Source organism: Sander lucioperca, chromosome 2, assembly GCF_008315115.2.
Source record: "Sander lucioperca isolate FBNREF2018 chromosome 2, SLUC_FBN_1.2, whole genome shotgun sequence".
Classification (NCBI taxonomy): domain Eukaryota; kingdom Metazoa; phylum Chordata; class Actinopteri; order Perciformes; family Percidae; genus Sander; species Sander lucioperca.
The window spans coordinates 25,801,549-25,822,856 of NC_050174.1; the positions used below are offsets into that span (position 1 = coordinate 25,801,549).

Consider the following 21,308-nt stretch of genomic DNA (forward strand, 5'->3'; position numbering starts at 1 on the left):
TCAACAAACTGCCAAATTTGTCATAGTTTTGATCTTCTGTTCCTCAGGACATGGATCACACTTCCCTTTCCCCGCAATCACATACTGAGGAAAACAGTAGGCGAGCCACAGGCAGTCATGTGAAACAAATGCCATACAAGTGTACAAAAAAAGTGCTGTCCTGAAGCAGCCCTGCCCCGCAAACCTGAGCAGATGGTGCGAGTGAGTCAGGCAGGTTGGAGGGCAGCCCGGTGGTGGGGGGTGGCCCCCTCACGTCTCCCGTAAGCTGGGTTAGTGCACCAGGGGGACAGGGACATTCCCTTTGGGGTGTTGGCAGGTCTGCGCACCAGATGACATCTCATCCCAGTATTGATCTTTTTATAGTTGTTCCTGTGGGCCTGCTTACTCAGGGGGATTGGGCCATGCCCTGTGGACACGTGCCTGGGTGTGCAGTTATATGGGGTTGGGGTTGGAGGGGTGGATAGAGGAGGGACACAGGGACTAAGGCAGCAGACGGACAACAGGCCACTGGGAATCGCTGGTCATGACTGATGTGTCCAGCTGGGAATCTGGGATAAACACGGTGTCGCTACACAGCTGTTCCTGTCTCCAATATCATTCACTTGTGACTGTTTTTCCCTACGGAACATCTGGAGAGCTGGCACCGATCTGGTCCTATGTGGCCTTTACGCAGCCAGATGGCCTAGCTTTTGAATGGCTTGGACCATTGTGGAATGGCTTGGCCTTGAGCTGGACTAGGATGAGCTGGGTGTCATCATCCAAGAGATTTCGATGAAGGATAACATGGCTCCCTGCTGTGACCAGGATATCCCTGAAGGACAGCAACACACACATTGGCTCTCAAATGCTTTGAGTTGCAAAACTGTAGCCTTTGAAAAGCATTTACTTTGAAGCCTTTTTTTAACCACTTTATTTTAAACACACACCTGGCTACCTGCAAATGGACCCAACAACCTCATAAATGAGACGAGGGCCCTGGAGAATATTCCCATTTGGCCTCCAACTAAAACCCTCAGCAAACTATTGCTGTGAATGCAAATAAGTGTGTTCCATAAATTACCTGCTCACTGCTGCCTCTATGCCAGTATATACAGCAACCAGGGAAATAGAACCTGTATGCAAAAAGCCTTTTCAGCTTAGATGCGAGGGTATGCAAATTTTCGCTGGGACAAGGGGGGGGGGGGTCGAGGGCTAAGAGACGCTTAAGGCCACTGGGTGTTCTCATTTACTAGGCAAACACTGCGGTTCACTCCTTTCATGGCTTTGCCAAAGCATAAACAGTCAAGGCACTGATAAAATAAGGACACAAACAGACAGATATTTAAATAAAGCAGCATATCTGCTGAAAGACGTTGGAGGATGCAGAAGGTATGTGAGAATGCACGCTGCCTTGATCCGCCCCCCGCTGGCTCTGGTTGACAGAATATTCTGCTGCTCTTGACGGTTGAGCTCACAATGATTTGGTTTTTGTACCTCTCTAGACAAGCAATCTGCACAGAGCCGAGGCTTAGCTCACGAGTGAGTGACTGTGGAAGATGGCTATAACAGATACTGGCAGAAGGCAGGAAACCACAGTCTTGCCAATCAACACTTCATTGCTGTGAGGTATTCTGTCATAAAAAAAGGTGGGGTGATTTCAACAAAATTATTTTGTACGAGAGGAACAGAAGGGCTGAGCGGCGTTGAATCATTGTGCTAATAATAAAATCATAGGAGAAATTTGCAATAGCTTGCTTTCTTCCACACTATTTAATCTGCCTCGAGCATCTCCAAGCTGGTAACGAGGGGAGCCAAGGCGACGTTTTTGCAGAATCACTCAGAGATGTTAATAGGGGATTGGACGAGGAAAAAGCTGGCCAAGATAGCTAAAGAGTGGGGACAGCTGGCACGTTTCAATTATTTCGCTCTGTCTCTTTGCCGCAGCTGACAAAAGGAGTAGATGGCAGCAGACTGGGGATGGGTGTTAAGCTCTAACACGTTTACAGTCAAAGCCCAGGCATAAATTGAGAACCTAATGTTCATTTCAGAGAGCTGGCAGCTCAAGCTGCGGGATGAATCAGTTTTTCCTGCGCATATAAGATCCCAATTCAAACAGCAGCCATATGGTGCAGGACACATATGCCATTCACCTCTCGTGGCACATATGCCAGTGTTGTGGAAGGGAGGCAAATGACGTTGAGCACGTCTTCAAATTGGAGAGGAAAGAGTGAGAGAGAGAGAACGACAGAGGTCCAAATGTGGACTGTCCCAATCCTTTTGTCATATACGGTCCAGTGGTGCTCCAAAAGCAATGTTAAACCATCATTAACCCCTGGCTATAATGTTCTGCAGACAAGCAGGACGCCTCTACACTCACACTTCACTGTTCCTCCCACTGAACCTCCATCAGGGCCCATCCCCCTGCAGAGCTCCTGTGCTCCGTGACTGCCATCAGTCTCGGCTTCTTCTGAACACAGCCGGGTCACCTGAGGTCAGTGCCACTGGGCTCTCCCAAATAAAAGGGTGGACATCTTGGAACTTTCAACAGAAAAGCTCAAGTCTAATGGCTCCTCTGACACAACCCACCCTGCCAGCCTGGAATTTGACCCCTTTCACTGTCGCTGACCCATCACCGACCCTGGTGACCATTCTTACTCTGAGGCTGCTGTGGACAGACAGCCAACAGGCAGGGAACTTTAAGGATACATTTTGTGTTTGAAAAAAAAGGGGAGCCTTCAGGAGTTATTTGTGCAATGCTGCAAGCACTAGCCTTATCATTTCATTAATTAGCATGACACGCCTGCCTGATGGACTTGAACGCCTCAGCGGCAGCTGTCTCAATTGATTACGGCAGTGGACGTGGTGCTGCAATTATCGAGGTGACTGGAGACAACGCATGCCACTTCTAATAAAGGACTTAACTCCTGCTTCCCACATCACAGCACAGTGGTGGGAGGACAATGGCAGCCTCCCTGTGTCTCCCATACCTTTAAGACCTTTTCAGAGTCTCTCCATGGGCTGCCGTGGAGCTCAGTGTGGGCTGGAGTTCTCGAGCAGCGTGTCAGCTTTACTTAAGCTCGCATAACGCCTGAACAGTATCACTTTGGCGCCCCACAGGAAAGCATCCTCTATTAGCCCACCAACTGACTCACAATCCATGAAGAATGGAAGGAAAGGAGGTGGGGAAGAAAGAGAGAGAGAGAGAGAGAAAGAGAGAGAGAGAGAGAGAGAGAGAGAGAGAGAGAGAGAGAGAGAGAGAGAGAGAGAGAAAGAGAGAGAGAGAGAGAGAGAGAGAGAGAAAGAGAGAGAGAGAGATAGATCTGTAAGAGACAAAAAGACAGGGAGCTTTTGCCAGGAAGCTTCAAGTCCAAGCAAAAATGGAGGGAGTGAGTGCTCGGCAGAGTAAACAGAGGCAATGCTTTCCAGCCTCAATTCATGTATGAACATGCATGAAGCCCACATGCCTCTAAGTGGATATAATATTATCTTTCAGTGCCGTACTGATTACTTCTCAATGGAAGGGAAATAGCTGGGTGAAAATCCTTCAACAAATCCTAAGTGGCAAGACAGTGGGCTGAAAGAGCCTGCATGTTTTTCTCCTCCATCTCCATTTTCACTCCCCACTCAAGAAGCAAAGCAACAATTGGAGATTGACAGCTCCTAACCGTTCGCCATACCTCATTCACTGTTTTGACATATGCAGCCATTGCAATTTAGTTCCATGAAAGGGGTAGAACAAACATCTTTGCCGACGTATCATATTTCCTCAAGTGTTTTGCAGATACAGGGGTTTGTCGGTATGAGTATTACAAGCTGTGGTTTAGACTAAGACGTTGCCTGAGCTGCTCACATGCTTCATGCAAATGCAGTAGCCATTTTCATAATGTCAAATAATACCCTCCGAAGGCAAAGAATGCTGAGGCAGCCAGCCTTTCCATGTGGTGGTATTCTATAGGTGGCAACGGCTAGAAACAAATATCTCTTCATCAACAACTGCCAGAGAACTAGATCGTCAATCAACCACCACATTTCTTCTTCTCGTCATGGTTACATGTTGAAGCATCCTGTTCTTAAAAAGATGACATTGTACCATCACAGCATGTCACAGGAATTTCATTGCATGGAACAAATAATAAAGTAAAAACAATCTATGTCAAATTTCCTAAACCAAAAATACATTTCATGTGCATTTTAATATGGGCTGAATCATGTTTCATGTAGATCATTCTGTCAATACAGAACTGTTGAAAACGTTGACCATTAAGGCTTTAAGTAACAATTATTATTATTGATTCATTTGTCGATAATCTTTAAGTCTTTTTTCATTTATTGTCTGTGAAATATCAACAATAGTGAAAATCATTATTTCACAGAGCCCAAGATTACATATTTTGGTCCAAATTTAGTTTTCTTATAAATTACTTAAATGATCAATTGAATATCAAAATCAATATTTATTATTTTGTATCAATTACATTTTTAAATTATAACTGATTTACCAACTAACCATTTTATTAATATTCACTATAAATGCACAGTATCTAAAACATTGTTTGACCACTATTTGTTTCATATTGGCCTACTCTGTAGCAAACTGTATTGTATAAATGATCTCCAGAGTAAGTGACATTTCCCCCACAGGGAGGGTGAATGCAATAGGGTAAGATCTTAGTGGACTATTTGTCCAAAGATAGCACCCCAGTGTGCGGTAAAGTGCTGGGGCTTAAGTTTCACATATTTGCGGCCCCCAGGGAAACATACTGTCCGGTATAGACACACTGATGTAATCAATGCCTCTTCCATAGGAGGATCCTGCTGCTGAGCTGCTCCTGGGGTGCTGCTGGGTAATTAGGTTTACAGATGGAGACCCAGCAGCTGTTGAAGACTAGACTAGAGCTGCCATTTTCCCCTGCTAATGGCTACACGCTAGAAGAGCTGCTTTTTTTTTTTTTGCAACAGTCAGAGCTTGCGCGATCTGAAAGTAGACACAAGTTTTCTTTATACATGTCAAGGCTGATGACACACTTAGAGTACCGAGGTGGAGATGTTTGGAATAACTCTCATACAGAGCTTAGTTAGACAAACACACACACACACACACACACACACACACACACACACACACACACACACACACACACACACACACACACACACACAAAAGCCTCCTCAAAATCTCTGCTCTCCCTCTCCCAACCACCATGTTTTCCACCATGGCAGGAAAAGAGTGACAATTGGAGGGTGTATCAGGTTCACAAACACTTGCTGTCCTAGCTTGCACCGTATCCATCATTCTTGATTAGAGAGAGAGACAGCATGACAGAGAAAGAGGGATACAGTGACCCAGACTGGGGGAGAAAGAGGGAGAGGAGACGGGAGAGGGAGCAGAGGGCAGGGAGTTGTGTCAGGTAAACTAATGGAGACAAGGCCCGGATCCTGACCTGCGGGGCTGCTGCTAACCTGAACCCACCACCGTCTGCCCCCATCTCCTCTAAGCCCTAGTCACACGTACAGGCAGGCAGCAACACACACAGACACAGGTAGGAGAATCTGGGTCTGACCTCATCCAGCCATTGTGGTTAAGGAACATTAACAAACAGCCTGCACGTTTTCAGGGCTGCTTTGAGTTGCCGCATTTCACTGTGGCGTTCCAAGTGCGGCAAGTGAAAAAATTGATTTGTTTGGAGTGTGAAGGCGGCGTGTCAGTTTGGGGAAATGTGTGAATGTGAGGAGAGGGGGGTGCACGGTGAAGCAGGAGCGAAATTGGACTCAGAAACGAGCCAAATCGCTTGCGAGATGAAACAGACTACATCAGAAAAAAAAGAAGAAAAAAAAAGACAACACAAGGCCCCAGAAAAGTGTCGAGTGAGGCAGGCTGGCACAAAAGCAAAAAAAAGAAACAGAAACAAAACAAACACACTTTTCTTTCTGCTCGACATATTTCAGACTGCAGATGACAAAACAACACTGAAAGAGTTAGAGGAATCAAAATCAAACCGCCAAGTGTGTCGGACTGTTTCATGAATCCGTGTCGAAGCGGAGGCTCCACACCACATCAAACCCTGTAAATTCTCCTGAAAGCCTCCTCTCTCCCTTTAGCAGCCAGCGCTTAGATTATTGTGTAAAAGGTAAGTGCTGGGAGTGTCACACTTGAGAGTGTGTTTTAAGCACCATAAAGTATCAAGACCCAGATGGCTCATCCTCCCTGAAATACATGTCCACTCTACCTCGGCTCCAGCGGCACCTGCTACCCGGATTAGGTCAGTGCTACGCCAACCCAGCACACTAATACAGTGTGCCGCGGCTGATAAGGAGCCGGGGGCACTTCAGCACTTGCCCTGCACTTAACAGTTGATGAGTCAATACCTGTATCATTAGTGATAGCGATAGCCGTATATAGATCTTTTCCATAAACACAGGGAGCCATGATTTTCAAGTCATTTGTTAGTATTAGGCTTCAACAGATGTGGTCTTTTGAAGCTATCAGTGCTGATAGTTTTGGACTAAGCCTGAAGATGACTGGTTTTGGTTATGCAACCCAATATGTTTAAATATTACATCCCATTATTTAAATATTTCACACAAAAAACCCCAAAAAGCTTAGACATATTTTGGAAATCTAAAACCGACCCCATTCTAAGTGGCAATAATGATGAATTAATTAACTCTAATGATAAAGTGCATTGATGCATAATCAAAATGCCTCAATTTAGTTTATGGACTTCTTAAAAACAAAGAGTACTGTACTGGTCAGTGCTACAGTATATATGTAATTAATCAAATGCATTTTATAGAGGTGCAAAAACTTAACCAAACGCAAATATCAGCACCATATCTCAGTCCAACCCTGGTCGATACTGCTGATAGTGCTGTGTACACACTTCTCCGTGGGCCATGTGGCATTGGAGCAATTCCTCTCGCTCCTTCCCAAAGCAAACAGCAGTGAAATCCCAGTCCTGCTGCTCACCCCTCAACACAGCAGCACTAACCCAACAGCAAGGGAGGTTGGAGCCCATACTCTGCTGAATGGAGTATTACAGCCAGTCAGAGGCCATTAGGGGCCCCGCCACCAGGGCCCAGCGCAGGGAATTCATCGGTAGCCAAAAACAACAGCCAAACAGATGACCGCTTGAATATTGGAGGAGACCACACTGTGCATTTTTTAACCTTCCCTGAAATGGCCAAAACGCAGGCCCCTGTGTCTCTGCGAATTACCTCCTGTGTGTTAAACACTGGGACGATTAATAGCGCTCGTGCCCAGTGAAATACAGAACCAAACACAAGCCCTTTCTCAGCGGTGCGTGTCAGGTTACTGCTTTCACCATGTGTTGAGTTTAAGGCTAATAGCTAGGCTCTATCACAAACCTCTCCAAACCCAGCCCTCTGTCAAACATACTGTACTAGTCCAAGCCTGCAGTGTTGCTTTTAGACATAGTGGCTATGATAAGCCACTGACAGAAACATGGATGCTTATAAGCTGCCACTGGAAAGGTATGGAGCTCAGAAATACTAAATAAACAGTTAAAGAGGACCACCCATCTGGAAATACTTGGAAAATACTTTATATGGCAGGCTGATATTTCTGTTTGATTTGAGATCTTGTTCCCTGCATGGGTTCATCGCCTTTCTCCCCTTTCTCTGGCACATTCTTCTTACGCATGGATGTCCTTGTCCGTCATGGAATCTGAAGCATTTTTACATCCGTTCTGTTCCATGGTTTTCCCATCTTTACAAGCCTGTGTGAACCGCTTCCCAAAATGTCCAATCCATTACAAGCACGTTTGTAATATCCATCTAGGCTGACGACTGTCCCCTTGCCAGCGATTGTACATTATCCAAGCGTCGTGTTTGGCCACAATCGCCTACCATCTGGCTTTGTCAATGAGCGTTACAGCCTCATCTGCAAACAACATTGGCTCTGAACCGCTCAACACAGATGAGCTTAAAACGCACGTAGCAGGGAACTGAGATCTTCAAACAAATGCAGGGCGGAGGGGTGGGGGAGGGGGGACCCATTCTCACTGGCAGAATGACTGGAGCTTGGAATGAAGGATTAAAAACAAAAAACCTGCAAGTGATCACAGACGACACGCTTTACATTTCAGGCCTGACAGTAGTGATAAGACGCTGGTCATGTATTCTCCCAAGTAAACAATGAAAATGCCTTCCACACCGCAGCTGGAAACGTCTTCGTTGGAGGAGGAGGAGGAGGAGGATTAAGATTAGACAGAAGATGTGATGAGAGCTACTGCTCTCTAGAGTTATCCTTTCTAAATTCTTCCCTTTATCCCCTCTAAAAAAACATCCATTTTAGCCAATGGCGCTTCCCTGCAGAGATGGGAGTCAACCTATGTTTTACAAGTTGGTCAGCTAACTGCAGGGGCTGCAGCTTATCTTCCGAAAAGCTCTTCCCTAATCAGGGAGCCTCTGATTCACTGGTGAAGCATCAGCTCCCTACTCACAGCTAAGACCTTGGTTTATAGTGAAGCAGTTAGTGAACTAGACCACAGTAACTGTTAAGAGGGGTTGGGTTCAGCACACAGCTGTGTTGTCAATGGGGTTCCTTTTCTTTTCTTGAATTATTGAATTATCCTTTCTCTGCAATGCTTTGTCCACTTAGCTTAACCAAAAAACTCATCAAATCATATCTTAACCTTTTGTCTCGGTGATGGTAGTCCTGAAACCTGATTTCAACATTGAGAATGCCTTCTCCCTGCTGTGTGCTTCGATTGATGGCTGCACAAATGTCAGCTGAGGTGTAAGTGTCACCTCTGGGTCAAAGCCACAGTATAAATTCATATGTGCTTATTATCTAGCGTGGTGTGCAACGCTGCTGATGGTGTGGTAGGTGAGGGGGATCATGTGCATGGAAAGGCCAGGATGGCAGTAAGCTGGCATTTTATCATTTAACCTGAACTGAAGAGACAGCACTGAAAAGCCCCAGGGGAGCACTGGCCTCGGTTGTGGATAGGAGACAGCTTTGAGGCTGCACAGTACTGCTCAGTATTGAAGCGATTCAATATATTCACTTTGACTTGATCTTATAAACTGTGAAGCCCTCTGTATATGCCAACCTGTTCTTAACAGTAAGCTGGGAAGCACGGCTCAGAGATGACACACCCCTGGCATTACACACCGAAAGATGTATAGGGAAAGTGCAGCAGCCAAAATGCTGGTGATGTCCCCTGACAACTTATCCTAAAACTCCCTCATGGCCTTTAGTGATTCTGTAATTGCTCCCTCTCCAAAGCTAAAGCGGAATCCATATTCAGTCAATGAACCCAGAGCCACACAATGGAGCCTAATCACACAGCCTTCAATGTGACTCCCATTTTCTGTCACAATAGCTGATCACCACCCACGGGCTCGCTGACACAGATGACAGACACGGACAGGACTGACTGACAGGTGTCAAGCGTTCTGACATGTAATGGCTAAGATAGAAAGGGGGGACAAATACATTGACTACAGCAGAGTTTCTGTTTCACGATTGAAGCTCTACCAGCAGTGACCCAACACGCTAATCGGGGGCTAAGTTAATATTTCATGCACACTGGGCTCTTTGCACAGAGCAGTGACTTTTCTAATGGACATAATAGCGCTTTGCAGGGGCCACAGAGTGCACACAGGGATAGCATGACATATCAGCTCTGATTTTACAAGCATAGATAATCAGGAGTGTCTTTGAAAAACAGGCGGCTTGTAAGAGCCGGTGCAGTTTCAGATCACTTCGTGAATCATACAAAACCAAACAATTCCCTTCAGTCAGCTTTTCAAGGTGCCAAGCCATAGAGGCATTGTGGGTAATGTGGCTTGGTTCCTGACTGCCTGCCACTCTACATAAATAGTACATGACCATGTAATCGTAATTTAAAACGCTATAAATATTGAAGAAGAATTAAAATAATTTATGGAACACCGCAGTGTAAATGGATGTGTGTGTGTGTGTGTGTGTGTGTGTGTGTGTAGGAGTGTTTTGTCTCCTTTCACTCCTCTCTCGCAGTGTATACTGAAACGATGGGCAGCAGCAGTGCAAGCTGGGAATTCTGTAATTGCTTTTTCTGTCCCTGAAGCAGGTCTTCCTGCTTTAAATCAAAAAAGGCAATCTCTGTCAGTAATGGCTCAATTAATAATTAAACACGTGTCTTATCTCCGCCAAGCTCCCCCCTATTTATTTTCATCTCTCTGACAGGGATGGCTGCACAAACAGCATTAGCACTATCAATAAAGGGGGCATTAATATCAGCCCCTTTCTCCAAAAACAAATCACCCAGCTCATAAACTGTCCTATGTCTGTGAACAGTAATAACCCAAAGATGAATAAAGAAACAAGCCATATACTATATGGTTTTCTTCAATTTCTGCCAAGTATGTTCTCTCCCTGAACTGTGAGTGTTAGCTAACCTGTCTACCTTCTGTATTCTGCTAGGAGTTTGTACCTTTTTAATATTTAAATTAAATCAGGGGGAACACATGAGCTGCTGTTCAAGCTCAGTAACAAGTGAGGTGGTGTTAGAGGCAAGAGGGGTGTTTTATTTTATGCATCCAAAACTACCAACCTCCAGCTCTCTTTTGCACATAGTCTGACTGTCACACACGAGTGCCCAAACCCCAAAACACCAGAGCTTGACCATAAGTGCTATGTCAATACAGGAACATTGGTCTTCTTGATAAAGGAAGCATGCCATGCGAACTGCCTGGACTTTGTCAAACACATCACAATAGGGACTGGAGGTGAGCTTCACAAGGCTTAGATTCCACAGCGGTGATGGCTGCTTGCAATTCCAGCACTTGCTAATCCTGCTGTTGGAAGCCTCTGCAGCGCTCAACAACATGTCTGCCCTCCAGTCATCTATCCAGCCAGCCAGCCAGCCACACTCTCCATCTACTTCCACTCAATCCTGATTCAATGACGAAAAAGCTGATTAGTTGGTCAGAGGGTCAACCTCCATTCATTATTTAATAGGTGAGAGGCTGCAAACAGTCAGGCCGGCTGCCGAGGTTAGTGATACATTACACTGACCTGGCCAGCGGAGAGCTGCCCGGCCGAATACAAACATGCTCTCTCATCTACTTCGCTATGGCTGAGATGCCCTCAATACCCGCTGCCCCTGACCTTGCCGCTCCCTCTCCAATCACCATCCTTCCTCCCTTCTCTGGCATTCAGAATCCAGCAGGTGGGACTGTGTTTCATTTTGTTGTGAGCTTGCACTGCAGGAGCAGGCCTGTAGCTAAGGCTGACCCCGGTAACGGAAGAGGAGGCGGTGGAGGAGGCCATAGCTCTTTACTGACATGCAGCAAACAGCAGCGGCGGAACAAAGGCCACTCAGCACCTATTGAGAGAGCAGGCCTGAAGACAGGGTGGTTGATTAGCGATTCGACACGGAGACCCTGGACTGTGTAGCACATAATGAGAGCTTAGGGAGCAGGCCATGAGCTGATGGGGGAAGGAGGTATGGTGGAGGAGGGCTGAGGATAGGAGAGGGGAGAGGCGGGGCTCTACCATAAGGAATTGATTTCCCACAATAGAAGATTGATATATGAGTAAAAGGGCTCCAAAGAAAGAAAAAAAAATAGGGTATGGGCAGATCCTAAATCCTTAAGCTACAGCATTGGTAATGTGTTTATATATAAACAGTTAGAGGATAAGCCCTAAATCCACTGCCAGGCTAAATGGTTTATGCATCTTTTTTGTTTGTTTACTTCTGTGTCAATTAAGCAAATTGGTCCAACATCCCTGACGAGCAACAGCTCTGAAGTGAGTGGATTTTGCATTCATGTCCAAAAGCTTCTATCTCCCTGAACACCACAGTAACCCCATCTTCACCTTTTATGTGGCCTCAGAGAGATGTTAACAGAGTCAGATGTGCATGATGGCAGTTGTGTGTGTGTGCGCTCCCCCCCCCTCTTCTTCGTCTGCACGCTCTCTCCTTCCTTTGTTCCTCTGGTCTAATCCAGTATGTGTGGGCCGGTAAGTTTAATGGAAACAATTTATTAAGTCCGGCTTAAAATGCCATCTGCAGCTAAGCCTCCCAAAGCCGCTAAGCTCCTGGTTTCGCCCCGGAGCTTGCTGTGTTCACGCTTACTGTAATGCTCTGTTTAAAATGAGCACAACGGGTCAAAATTAATCAGGATTACAAGGGCACAAATCCACTTCAGAAATGGGTTTTCTACCAATCTTTCTCCTGCTATCCCAAGATGCCCCAGGTTTGTCTGGTGAACCACACACCACACAGGTAGCACCTAGCTAGGACAACAGGACCTCAGAGAGCACAAAGGGGGCAGAAAAAGACGTTGCCTCGACTATACCTATCGCTCTGAAACCCACAGATGCCACATTCAACATGGTCACTGCAGATTCCAAAGTGTTCTCAGATATTTCTAGCCACTGACAGCTAGGTGATAACTCCCCACCATTTCCATAGGCGCAGCATTGGGAAATGTTATAAGAAGGCCTACCAGGGAAGTGTTTATCCGTGCTCTGTGGAGGTGCCCCGTACATGCTCAGCAGCTACATTTAGCTTCTCATTCGCCTTCAAGCAAGTGACAACAGTAAACTCTGACCTGCGATTCAATAAGAGTAGCCCTGAGTGGAGCACAAGTCTTCACAGCGCTTTTACTGAAACATGCCATCCTCCAGGAAATCAATAATTTGCAGGAGGTTTAAGACGGGAAATAAACAAAAACCAATAACTGTTAGATAATGCTTGCCCTTTGCTGTACCTTTCTACCTCTAAACCACCAACACAGACAGACATTCAGCAGAAGTGGTGCTAGCTCTTGGGTAACAACATCCATAGAGAACTGCACAGTGTGTGCTGTGTTATAACAGATACTATTAGCTTCTATTACCGGTACTGTTAGCTTGCGATGTAGAGATGACGAAAAGTAAACATGAGAGAAAGAAGGCAAGGGTGTCTGGGTTTTGCCGAAAACCATGTTCTGTGTGCATAATTACAGCGCTTTTCCTTCACTGATTACTATGTTGGTCTTTCCTCTCCTCTATTAACCCTGAACGTTTCATTAACATGACAGACTGTGGGCCTGTGTGCAATTTGGACTTAACCTCAACTGTTCGTACCCGTAACTGCTCACCAAAATAAAGTTCAGAAAGGAGCACAGTGTGGTAAGGCAAGGAAGAGTTAAAAGGAACAACACTCATTACCTAAAGAAATGTACAAGCCAAACATCATCACAGCATTATATATTTATGTGTGCCATAACGTTTGTGTGGGTGTATCTGTCGGAGTGTCTCCCAGCCAACAGCTCGACAGGCATGGTGATCAGAGGAAAGCAGGCTTTTCATTGGTCCCACAGGACCGTGAGCGAGACCGGTAATGGGACACATACGGCGCATTCTAAACCAGAGGAAAACAGCCTGTGGGCTGCTTTGTATCACACACACACACACACACACACACACACACACACACACACACACACACACACACACACACACACACACACACACACACACACACACAAACCAGTCTAGGCCAAAAACAAACACTGTCCTAGAATCCATTACAGCTCAAAACAACAACATTGGAATGGAAGAAGAGAGCTGGCTGGTGGCAGCTCTGCAATTGCAGCGTGATACCATCATCACCAAATCACTTCATCAAACTGCTGATTTCTTTGCTGCCTCACCTTTTCTAACCTCTATTTCTAATCTGGTGCCCTTCTTCCACATTACCCAAACAGGATCTGGTTGATCTGTGTGACAATCAGGAGCGACTCTGATAGGATTGTCTGGATGTAATTCCAGGGACCTAATCCTCAGCCCTGTGTGCACATTAGCAAGAGCCACAGAGCCCTCCGTTTGCCAGCCGACATGCACGGGGTGTCTGCGTGTGTGGATGTATGTAAAAGACGACGGTTGTGTATGTGCCTGCACTAGCTGTTCTTCACAGCAGAGTATGTTTATATGCAGCCATGTTCTGTACAGGCATGCTGGGAAAATAAGTCAACACCCTGACAGCTTACAACAGCAGTAGTCCAGCAGCCCGGTGGAAAATAGATGGAGTTGGACGCGGTCTAGTTGTTTTCTTAACCATGCAAGTCTGGGAGTCATTGTCATTGTCATTGTGAACGCTGGTTTCACGAGGCCGGCGCTGGTCACAGGTCATCTACATCACACGGCCGACAGGCCTGGTTTCTCTCCTCCTTGTCAGCCATGCTTTTCCACTTAGCAGTCAAAGCTACTGTGCTAAACCAAGAAACACCTTCATATGCTGTTGAAAGGAAACCTAGCTTTTACAGTGGATGTTCTGATGTGAAGGTGAGGAAAATTGAGGTAAACAAAGACCTCTAATTTGGGATTACCAAAAGGCAGGAGGTAGATTTACACTGATGCTACAAATATCTGCTCTACTTTGCAGATAAAAGCATGGTCCAGCCTTCTTTTAACAGCCTTCTTTTACAACAACCACAAGACAAGTATCTTTAACCCTGCCATACTAATATATTAACTATGTATAGTCAGTTTGACCACGAGTGCTACATTTTCACGACTTCACTTTAGAAAATGCTTTTCAACACATTTTCAACAAATATTAAAAAACATCCCAGTTTACACTAACTTTGTGTCTATTAAGACGACATTAACAGTTCAGTAGAGGCAAGCTAATCCATATGTCTAGTTCGTCCTGCAGACATCCCCCCTCCCAAACCCTTCTCATATGGCCAGAGCTTACACTGTTCTGCACACCCACCTCCTTCTTCCTCTGCTCGCGTTAATGCCCTGCTTCCTGGTTCCTGCCCTGGGGGGACATGGTCTGCATGCTGCTATCTGTCACTAGTAGGCTGATCGCACCTCTCCTCCCTCCCCCACCTCCCTGCATCCACAATTTGACACCTTTCTCCCTGCTCTGACCTGGCAAACATCATTGCATTTAGTGAATTTACAGGTGCAGACATTCTTTGCCCACATGGCATACACCAACACATGTATGTGGTTGGCGGCACATGGACACACAAAATCACGCAAGATCATGCATGAACATACAAAAGCCTTATAATCCACATATGTGCATATGTTACCACACAAGCACATAGTTTGTGTTGTCTGGGGGGCTGACAAAGCTCTTTCTCTCTTTCCTTTGGCATCCATTGTGGTCCAGGCCTGCTGTCAGAGAGCTTGTATTGCCTGAGGGAAGTTCCCATTTGTGGGAGCATGTGGCAGGGAGGCTCTAAATCCCCTCTAATGAACCAATATGTAGGAGGGCTAAGCCTTTGGCGGGGTCGTCCAGCAAACACCACTCTGCGCTCAGGCAAAAATGTATGCATATGTAGTCACCAGACCTTGTTTATGTCTGCTAACATTTAAATCTGAATGGGAGCTGCAGGATTAGAGCCGAGGAGATTTGGACTCATTCGCAAAGCCCAGTTGTTGTTATGAGTATGAATGTGGCAGAGGAGGAAAGACTGAAGGGTGAATGGAGAAAACAGAGAGGGCTCTTACCTTTGGGTGTGGTGGGGGAAAAGAGCTTCTCCGATCCTACATCAGACACCTGGAAAAACAAGAAGGCAGACCTTTAGTGGATTTGTCCTGTGAATCGGTGCTATTATTAATATTATTCATCAAAACTAATGCAAGCACTGACACACATTTTGTCTGCCAGGTAAAAGGTTTATTCACCCACAAATGTGGCCACTAGTGACTGGAGGAAATGTCCAGCTGCCACACAAAGCATTATACAGTCAATCAAAATAATCAGCCAACGAGAAGAGCTCCCTCTGCACCCGGTGGTCTCTGTCTGGCTTTTTCCTATTGAGGTAACATTAGGTGGCACTGTTGTGCCACCTGAAAACCCTCTAAAGAAGTGCTCTCAAAGACGGAGGAAGTCAGTAAGGTGGCTTTGCAGCATTAGAGCACAAAGGCTTCTGCATACACGCTGGCGCTCAGAAATCACATTTTTGTCCTGCAATATCTTTAAATGGAAAAACATATCTCATGAACAGAATGTGCATCTACTCTAAAAGCAATATCCTTATTTCACAGATTCAATATCAAAGCCAATATCAGCCCATCCTGGAGGTAAACAGATGATCTGTCAACAACAGGAGCATTTATTGGGTCAGAAACAGTTGTTACTGATTGGGCTGATGCGGCTGACAGTGAGGACTGTAGTCAAATGGAGGCTGAGTCACTTGGGAGAGAAAGGCACCTCACTATGAAGTGATAGTGGAGACTTCTAGACTAAACACTGCAAGGTATTTTCCTCTCGGCTTTAGATGGATATGTAGATTCTGGCGAGCACCACCTAAATCAAAACACACCATACATTTTCACACATGTTCACTGGCCAGACGGGGAATGTTTAAACACTATGACCGAAAAAGCAGTAAATCCACACGAAAGCTGGTATTTGTGCAAAATACCGTAGCATAAAATCGGTGTGCTCCGATGATAATATTAACAATGAAAATCCTCCTCAGCCTGTAATATCTGCCCATATAGGGGTTTTGTTTAAAGCCAAGATTTCACTTTGCTTCAGATCCTCTCATCTGGTTTCTGCACACTTGTAAAAAGCTGCAAGAGCTGAACATATGTTCCACCCAAAGGGCCCGAGTGTCCTTAACTGCCATGCTTGTGTTTTATGCGGCACAAAGGGAGCATATGTAAAGAATGAACAGTGAATCAGAGTGAGTGCAAGAGCGACGGAGACAAAAAGAGAAAGCAAATCGTTTTTGTAAACACAGATGGCCGTCCTTGGCATTCGTGTTAGTTCTTCACAAGTGTTTTGAGGACGTCCTTTTCTTTCCAAGACCTCCCAATTTCTCCTTTGCTGCCACTGTGTTACTGTTCTCCAACGCGTTTGTCTGTCTGCGCTTGATGTCTCATCTCAGCGCTAACTACAACAGTGCCCAGGGAAAGCAGCGATTTGCTTTATTCACACAGCAGCCACATGAAATACAGGTCCAAGCCATAACAAAAGACAACAAAGCAGACGCAAACGGTTGTGTCTACTAACGACATGAAAAGAATCCCCAACGTGATGTGTTGATAATTATGGAGAGATATTGGCCCATAAGTCACATTCCACAGCGACTACACTGCGAGGTAAATAAATACTGGTGATACATGACATTAACAAGTCAGTTGCTTGAAGCTTCCGGTGATATAAGTGCTCTCAGCGTCAGCATTACAAGACTTTGAGATTTTAAATGTGAATCTTGCAAACATTATCCTTGATAGCATTAGATTCTTTAACAGTGCCATTTAAGCGATGGCCTTTAGATTCAGATGCCACCATGTTAGTTATGAGATTAATAAACTACAGTATTTATTAAAAGACTGGTCAACCAGTGTGTTTAAAGAAGTTCAACAGCCTGATGAAAATGTCAGAAGAGGTCAATAACAGCTCTTTAGTTTAGTCTCGATAAGCGGAACATTTGATGGAGGGCAAACGCTCAGTATAAAGGAGATGTTTCCTGTTTCCTCTTACAGTAGAGGAGGCGAGAGACTATAGAGGAAAGACAGAGTGTTGTGCATTGCCCTCTTTCAGTCTCCCAGAACCGGGGCGCCAGGCTACAACACAGGCTCTTTGTTAGCTTTGGACGACATTAAACGCTCCAGTACCAAGCCTCAGCACTGCAGCAGCACAACCTCAGCCTTGAATCATGGCCCCGGAGGCCCTGGAAGAAAAATATGGGCTCAGAATGAAATGAAGCTTGTCAAATGGACACGGGAGCTGGCTCAGGGACTTGCTTAGTGTGGCACGGGGTCACAAAAGCAAAAAAAGACAGGGTAGGTCATGTAATAACTCACTATAACAGTTTAAACAATTGTTATGACCAGAGTGGTTATCCAGAGAGCAAGGCAGACATAACGCTCCTGAGAAAGAGAACAGAAAATTCTTTGTTTAGCATGTGCCAAGACAACCTAGTTCTCCTTATTCCTTTTGTGGCTATTTTGAGTGCGCAGTGAGCCGTTTTATATCCCAAACACATTCCAAGTAACATCAACAACCAATATTTAGGTTTTAATGCTGTGTTTTGCACCTGCCAACTCTGCATGAGTCAGTCGTATAATCCACAATTACAAGGTCCGCTTACAAAAGCACTTCTTAAAAAGGCATGTCAAAGCAGAGCCCTGATTTGGCTAGCTGTTGTTTTTGTAGAACTTTCTTGGTTTCGCTGGTCAAGTTGACATTTTTTCACAGGGCTGTGCTGCTGGCAGTCTGAGCGGCCTGTGGTTGTGGTGTGCAGAGGTCATGTATAACAAATTCTTCACACTCTCTTTGTTGAGGCAACCCTGGCTGCCATTAAAAACAGACCGGGAAAGATGAGACAGAGGGGAAATATATATAGAGAAAGAGAGACAGACAAGGGAAAAAAAAGAGGAGCAGAGGCCAGGTTTTCTAAAGGAAACAGGGAAATTTAACCATTTAAAAAAAAATAATGGGGGAAATTCAAGCCACATTGCCTGGGAGCCAAAAGCACTTGGAGCGGGCCGCAGGAAGCCTGACCTTTGAGGGGGCCGTCTGCTATCTGAGCCTGGGGCTTCAGGGGCCTGGCCTCCTCTCTGGAGGGCCGTCAGCAGGCCTCAGCTTTCCTTCCCTATTCTATTCATTAGCCATGCTTTATGATTCAGCTTCCTCTGAGCCACACAAGAGCTCCCTGAGGAAAGAGACTGCTGGAGAGAGGCAGAAAAGAGGGAGTGAGAGTGAGGGAGGGGGAAAAAGCAAGAAGGAGGTCACAGGGCCCAGCCGGGGCCCAGCTCTCAGCAGCTGTGAAATCCTTCCGTTTCCTCGGCAGGCGTAAAAGGAATGAGGGGGAGAAAGAAAAAGAAGGAGGCCAGGGAGGGAGCTGGGCCAGTAAACCCACCATCAGAGTGCTAACTCCCTAAAGAGTCACATGCAGAACCATAATTCCCAGATTTAGAGAATGCCAAATTACAAATTACACTGCTGTTTGTTTTAAAAAGTCCCCAACTTCCCTGAACACCAATGACTTATTGGCTGCATAAATCTCCAGATAATAGCAGAGGCGCAGAGGGAAAGCAGAGAGGCAGAAACCCTCGCTAGCAATAAGTGAGACATTTACTGCGAGGCAAAATGCATTTGCTGTCACAGCAAAGAAGCAAGGGGGGGAAAAAAGCTTAGCAAATTTTCCATGTCCACATCGCTTTTATTTAACAACACAGCAAGCTAATTAATTTAGAAAATCTGAGACAAGCTTAATTGCACTTTTTTTTAGTGGTAAAACGCTTCCTCGCTTAATTTAAGCACAATGGGCCGACTGAGCGAGGCGATGCATGCAGCAAGGGAGGGGAGGATAATCAACTGAATAACCTTCAGGCATACATTTATGAAAGGCATTGATCAGTTAAGGCTGTGATTTCACCCAGACAGGAAGGTCAGCAATTACCCAGATTCAATTAACCTCATTTAGTAAAGACTGCTGAGAGACCAATTTCTCTGCCCACAGCCCCCCCACCCCCCGAACCCCCTGCTTTATGTCAAATGGTCCCCAGGCCGTCCATCTACCTTTGATCTGAGAGCTCCTATCGCATACCCTGCATTCCTTGGAACTGAGCAACTTATCTCCAAACAGGAAATCATCTTGCAGCCAGAGGTTAGCTAAACCCAGACTAAATAAAACTAAATTCCTAATACAATCTCCCCCTATCCCAGTAAAGCAGGTAAAGCCCCTCCCCTTCCTGGTAAAGATGAAAAAAATGACATAGGCTGGCAGTGCTATCACAACCGCTGTAGCGTGAAATCAAAGAAACCTGTTAGTAGGCTCTGTTGTGGGCTCATGCCTGCAAAGACTATAATTACAACTTTGTTCTGAGTCATTTGGCACATGCTATGTTCTTGACGGACTGTTGTAGGACAAGTGGTAGGGCGGATAATCTTAACAATTATATACCACAAACCAAACACAAAAGCCAACACGTTTTCAAAATGACATCTCCAAACTGATGAAAGATGTTCTATTGTACAAAACAAAACATACAGGCAGATGAAAATCAACTGAACACCCATGAGTGCAGCTATAGCTAGAAGCATGTCGTCTAACTGTGTAATCATGGGTAATAGAGCATAGAAAAGACACAACACATTCTTGTGCATGCTACATGTAAATAAGTGGGTCAAAAGTACTTGCGTAGGCGAAGACACTTGACGGACCTGTATAAGAGCACATGGCCACTCGGTGCTGTGTTGATGTGACAGGATGTGGCACTAAAGGACTCATCATGTAGCATGACAAACAAGAAAGAAAAGAAGAAGAAAAAATGGAGAGAAACAGAAGAAGGAAGCAGGCACAAGGGCACATATCCTGGCATGGACGATTAGGCTCTCAATTACCATGGCCAAACCTGTCTGTCCATGGATCCACGCTCACCAAACCTCCCATACACACACATGCTGTTCATTGTTCATCACTGCTTGGTGTTTCATCACTGTCAACTTCCTCCTTCACTGCCCTCACTCCCAATTTTCCATTTACTGTCACCTCAAGTCCTTAGTTCCCTCTCTTGTCAGGGTTGTACTGCTATATTTTTCCTTAAAAAGCAAAACCCTTGAATGATTCTAACGTGATGTTTGTTTGTTTGTTTTCTGTGTATAAAAAAAGGTCACACACAATGATCTTGAACACTGACACAAAGAAGCTTATCAGTACTGATATGGTAAAAACAGTCAGTCAAACCCTAGCAAGGGCCTGACTTTCTCTGTTCACGTGGGAGTAGCTCGCGGCTTTGAAAAACACTTCTATCAGCGCCCACTCAGGCCCCTCAACTACTGTCACCCTTTCACCCCAGACATCCTCTAATGCTACTTTAACAATAGATGTAGCATTTAGACGTTGCACAGTGGGCCTACAGCTCCCAGGCTGCAATGGGAGACACCAAATTAATTATCTCCCCTGCATTTGTCCTCGCACCGTTCCAGAAACTTAATGACCTCCCGAGCGGTCGTTTATTATAAGCCGCAGCAGTGCTACACGTTCCCAGGGCGGGGAACAGGCACCATCTACGTCCAATTCCCACCCACCGCTACCACCGCTGCTGCCTCCTGCTCGTCAGAACAGGTGTGAGCCAGCAAGACTGCAAACCCCCAGCGAGCATGATGGGATATACAGCACGAACGGGAAAGAGAGAAGAAACCTCCCACGCAACTGTCAACCAACAGATACTCGCCTGAACTGGAGCATCATTAAGATGATAATGAATTCCATAGTGACCATGTAGAATGGAGTGGTCTCCCTTAGCACACACACAAAACACACTCAAACCTCTTTATACTTAGCCCCGAGTGCCATTTTCATAGGCACGTATAATGCATGTGTGTGTGTGTGTGTGTGTGCGACGACAGAGG

General features: G+C 45.5%; 1 protein-coding gene across 14 annotated transcripts in view; it reads right to left on the bottom strand.

Moving 5' to 3' along the window:
• The window catches only part of fbrsl1 (fibrosin-like 1), a 318,377-nt gene that overhangs the window by 22,856 nt on the left and 274,213 nt on the right, over positions 1-21,308 (bottom strand). For all 14 annotated transcript variants that reach the window (XM_035995470.1, XM_035995454.1, XM_035995460.1 and 11 more), the window contains one exon: positions 15,443-15,491. In XM_035995470.1, the coding sequence (XP_035851363.1) occupies positions 15,443-15,491 (49 nt within the window). The remainder of the gene's footprint in view (positions 1-15,442; positions 15,492-21,308) is intronic.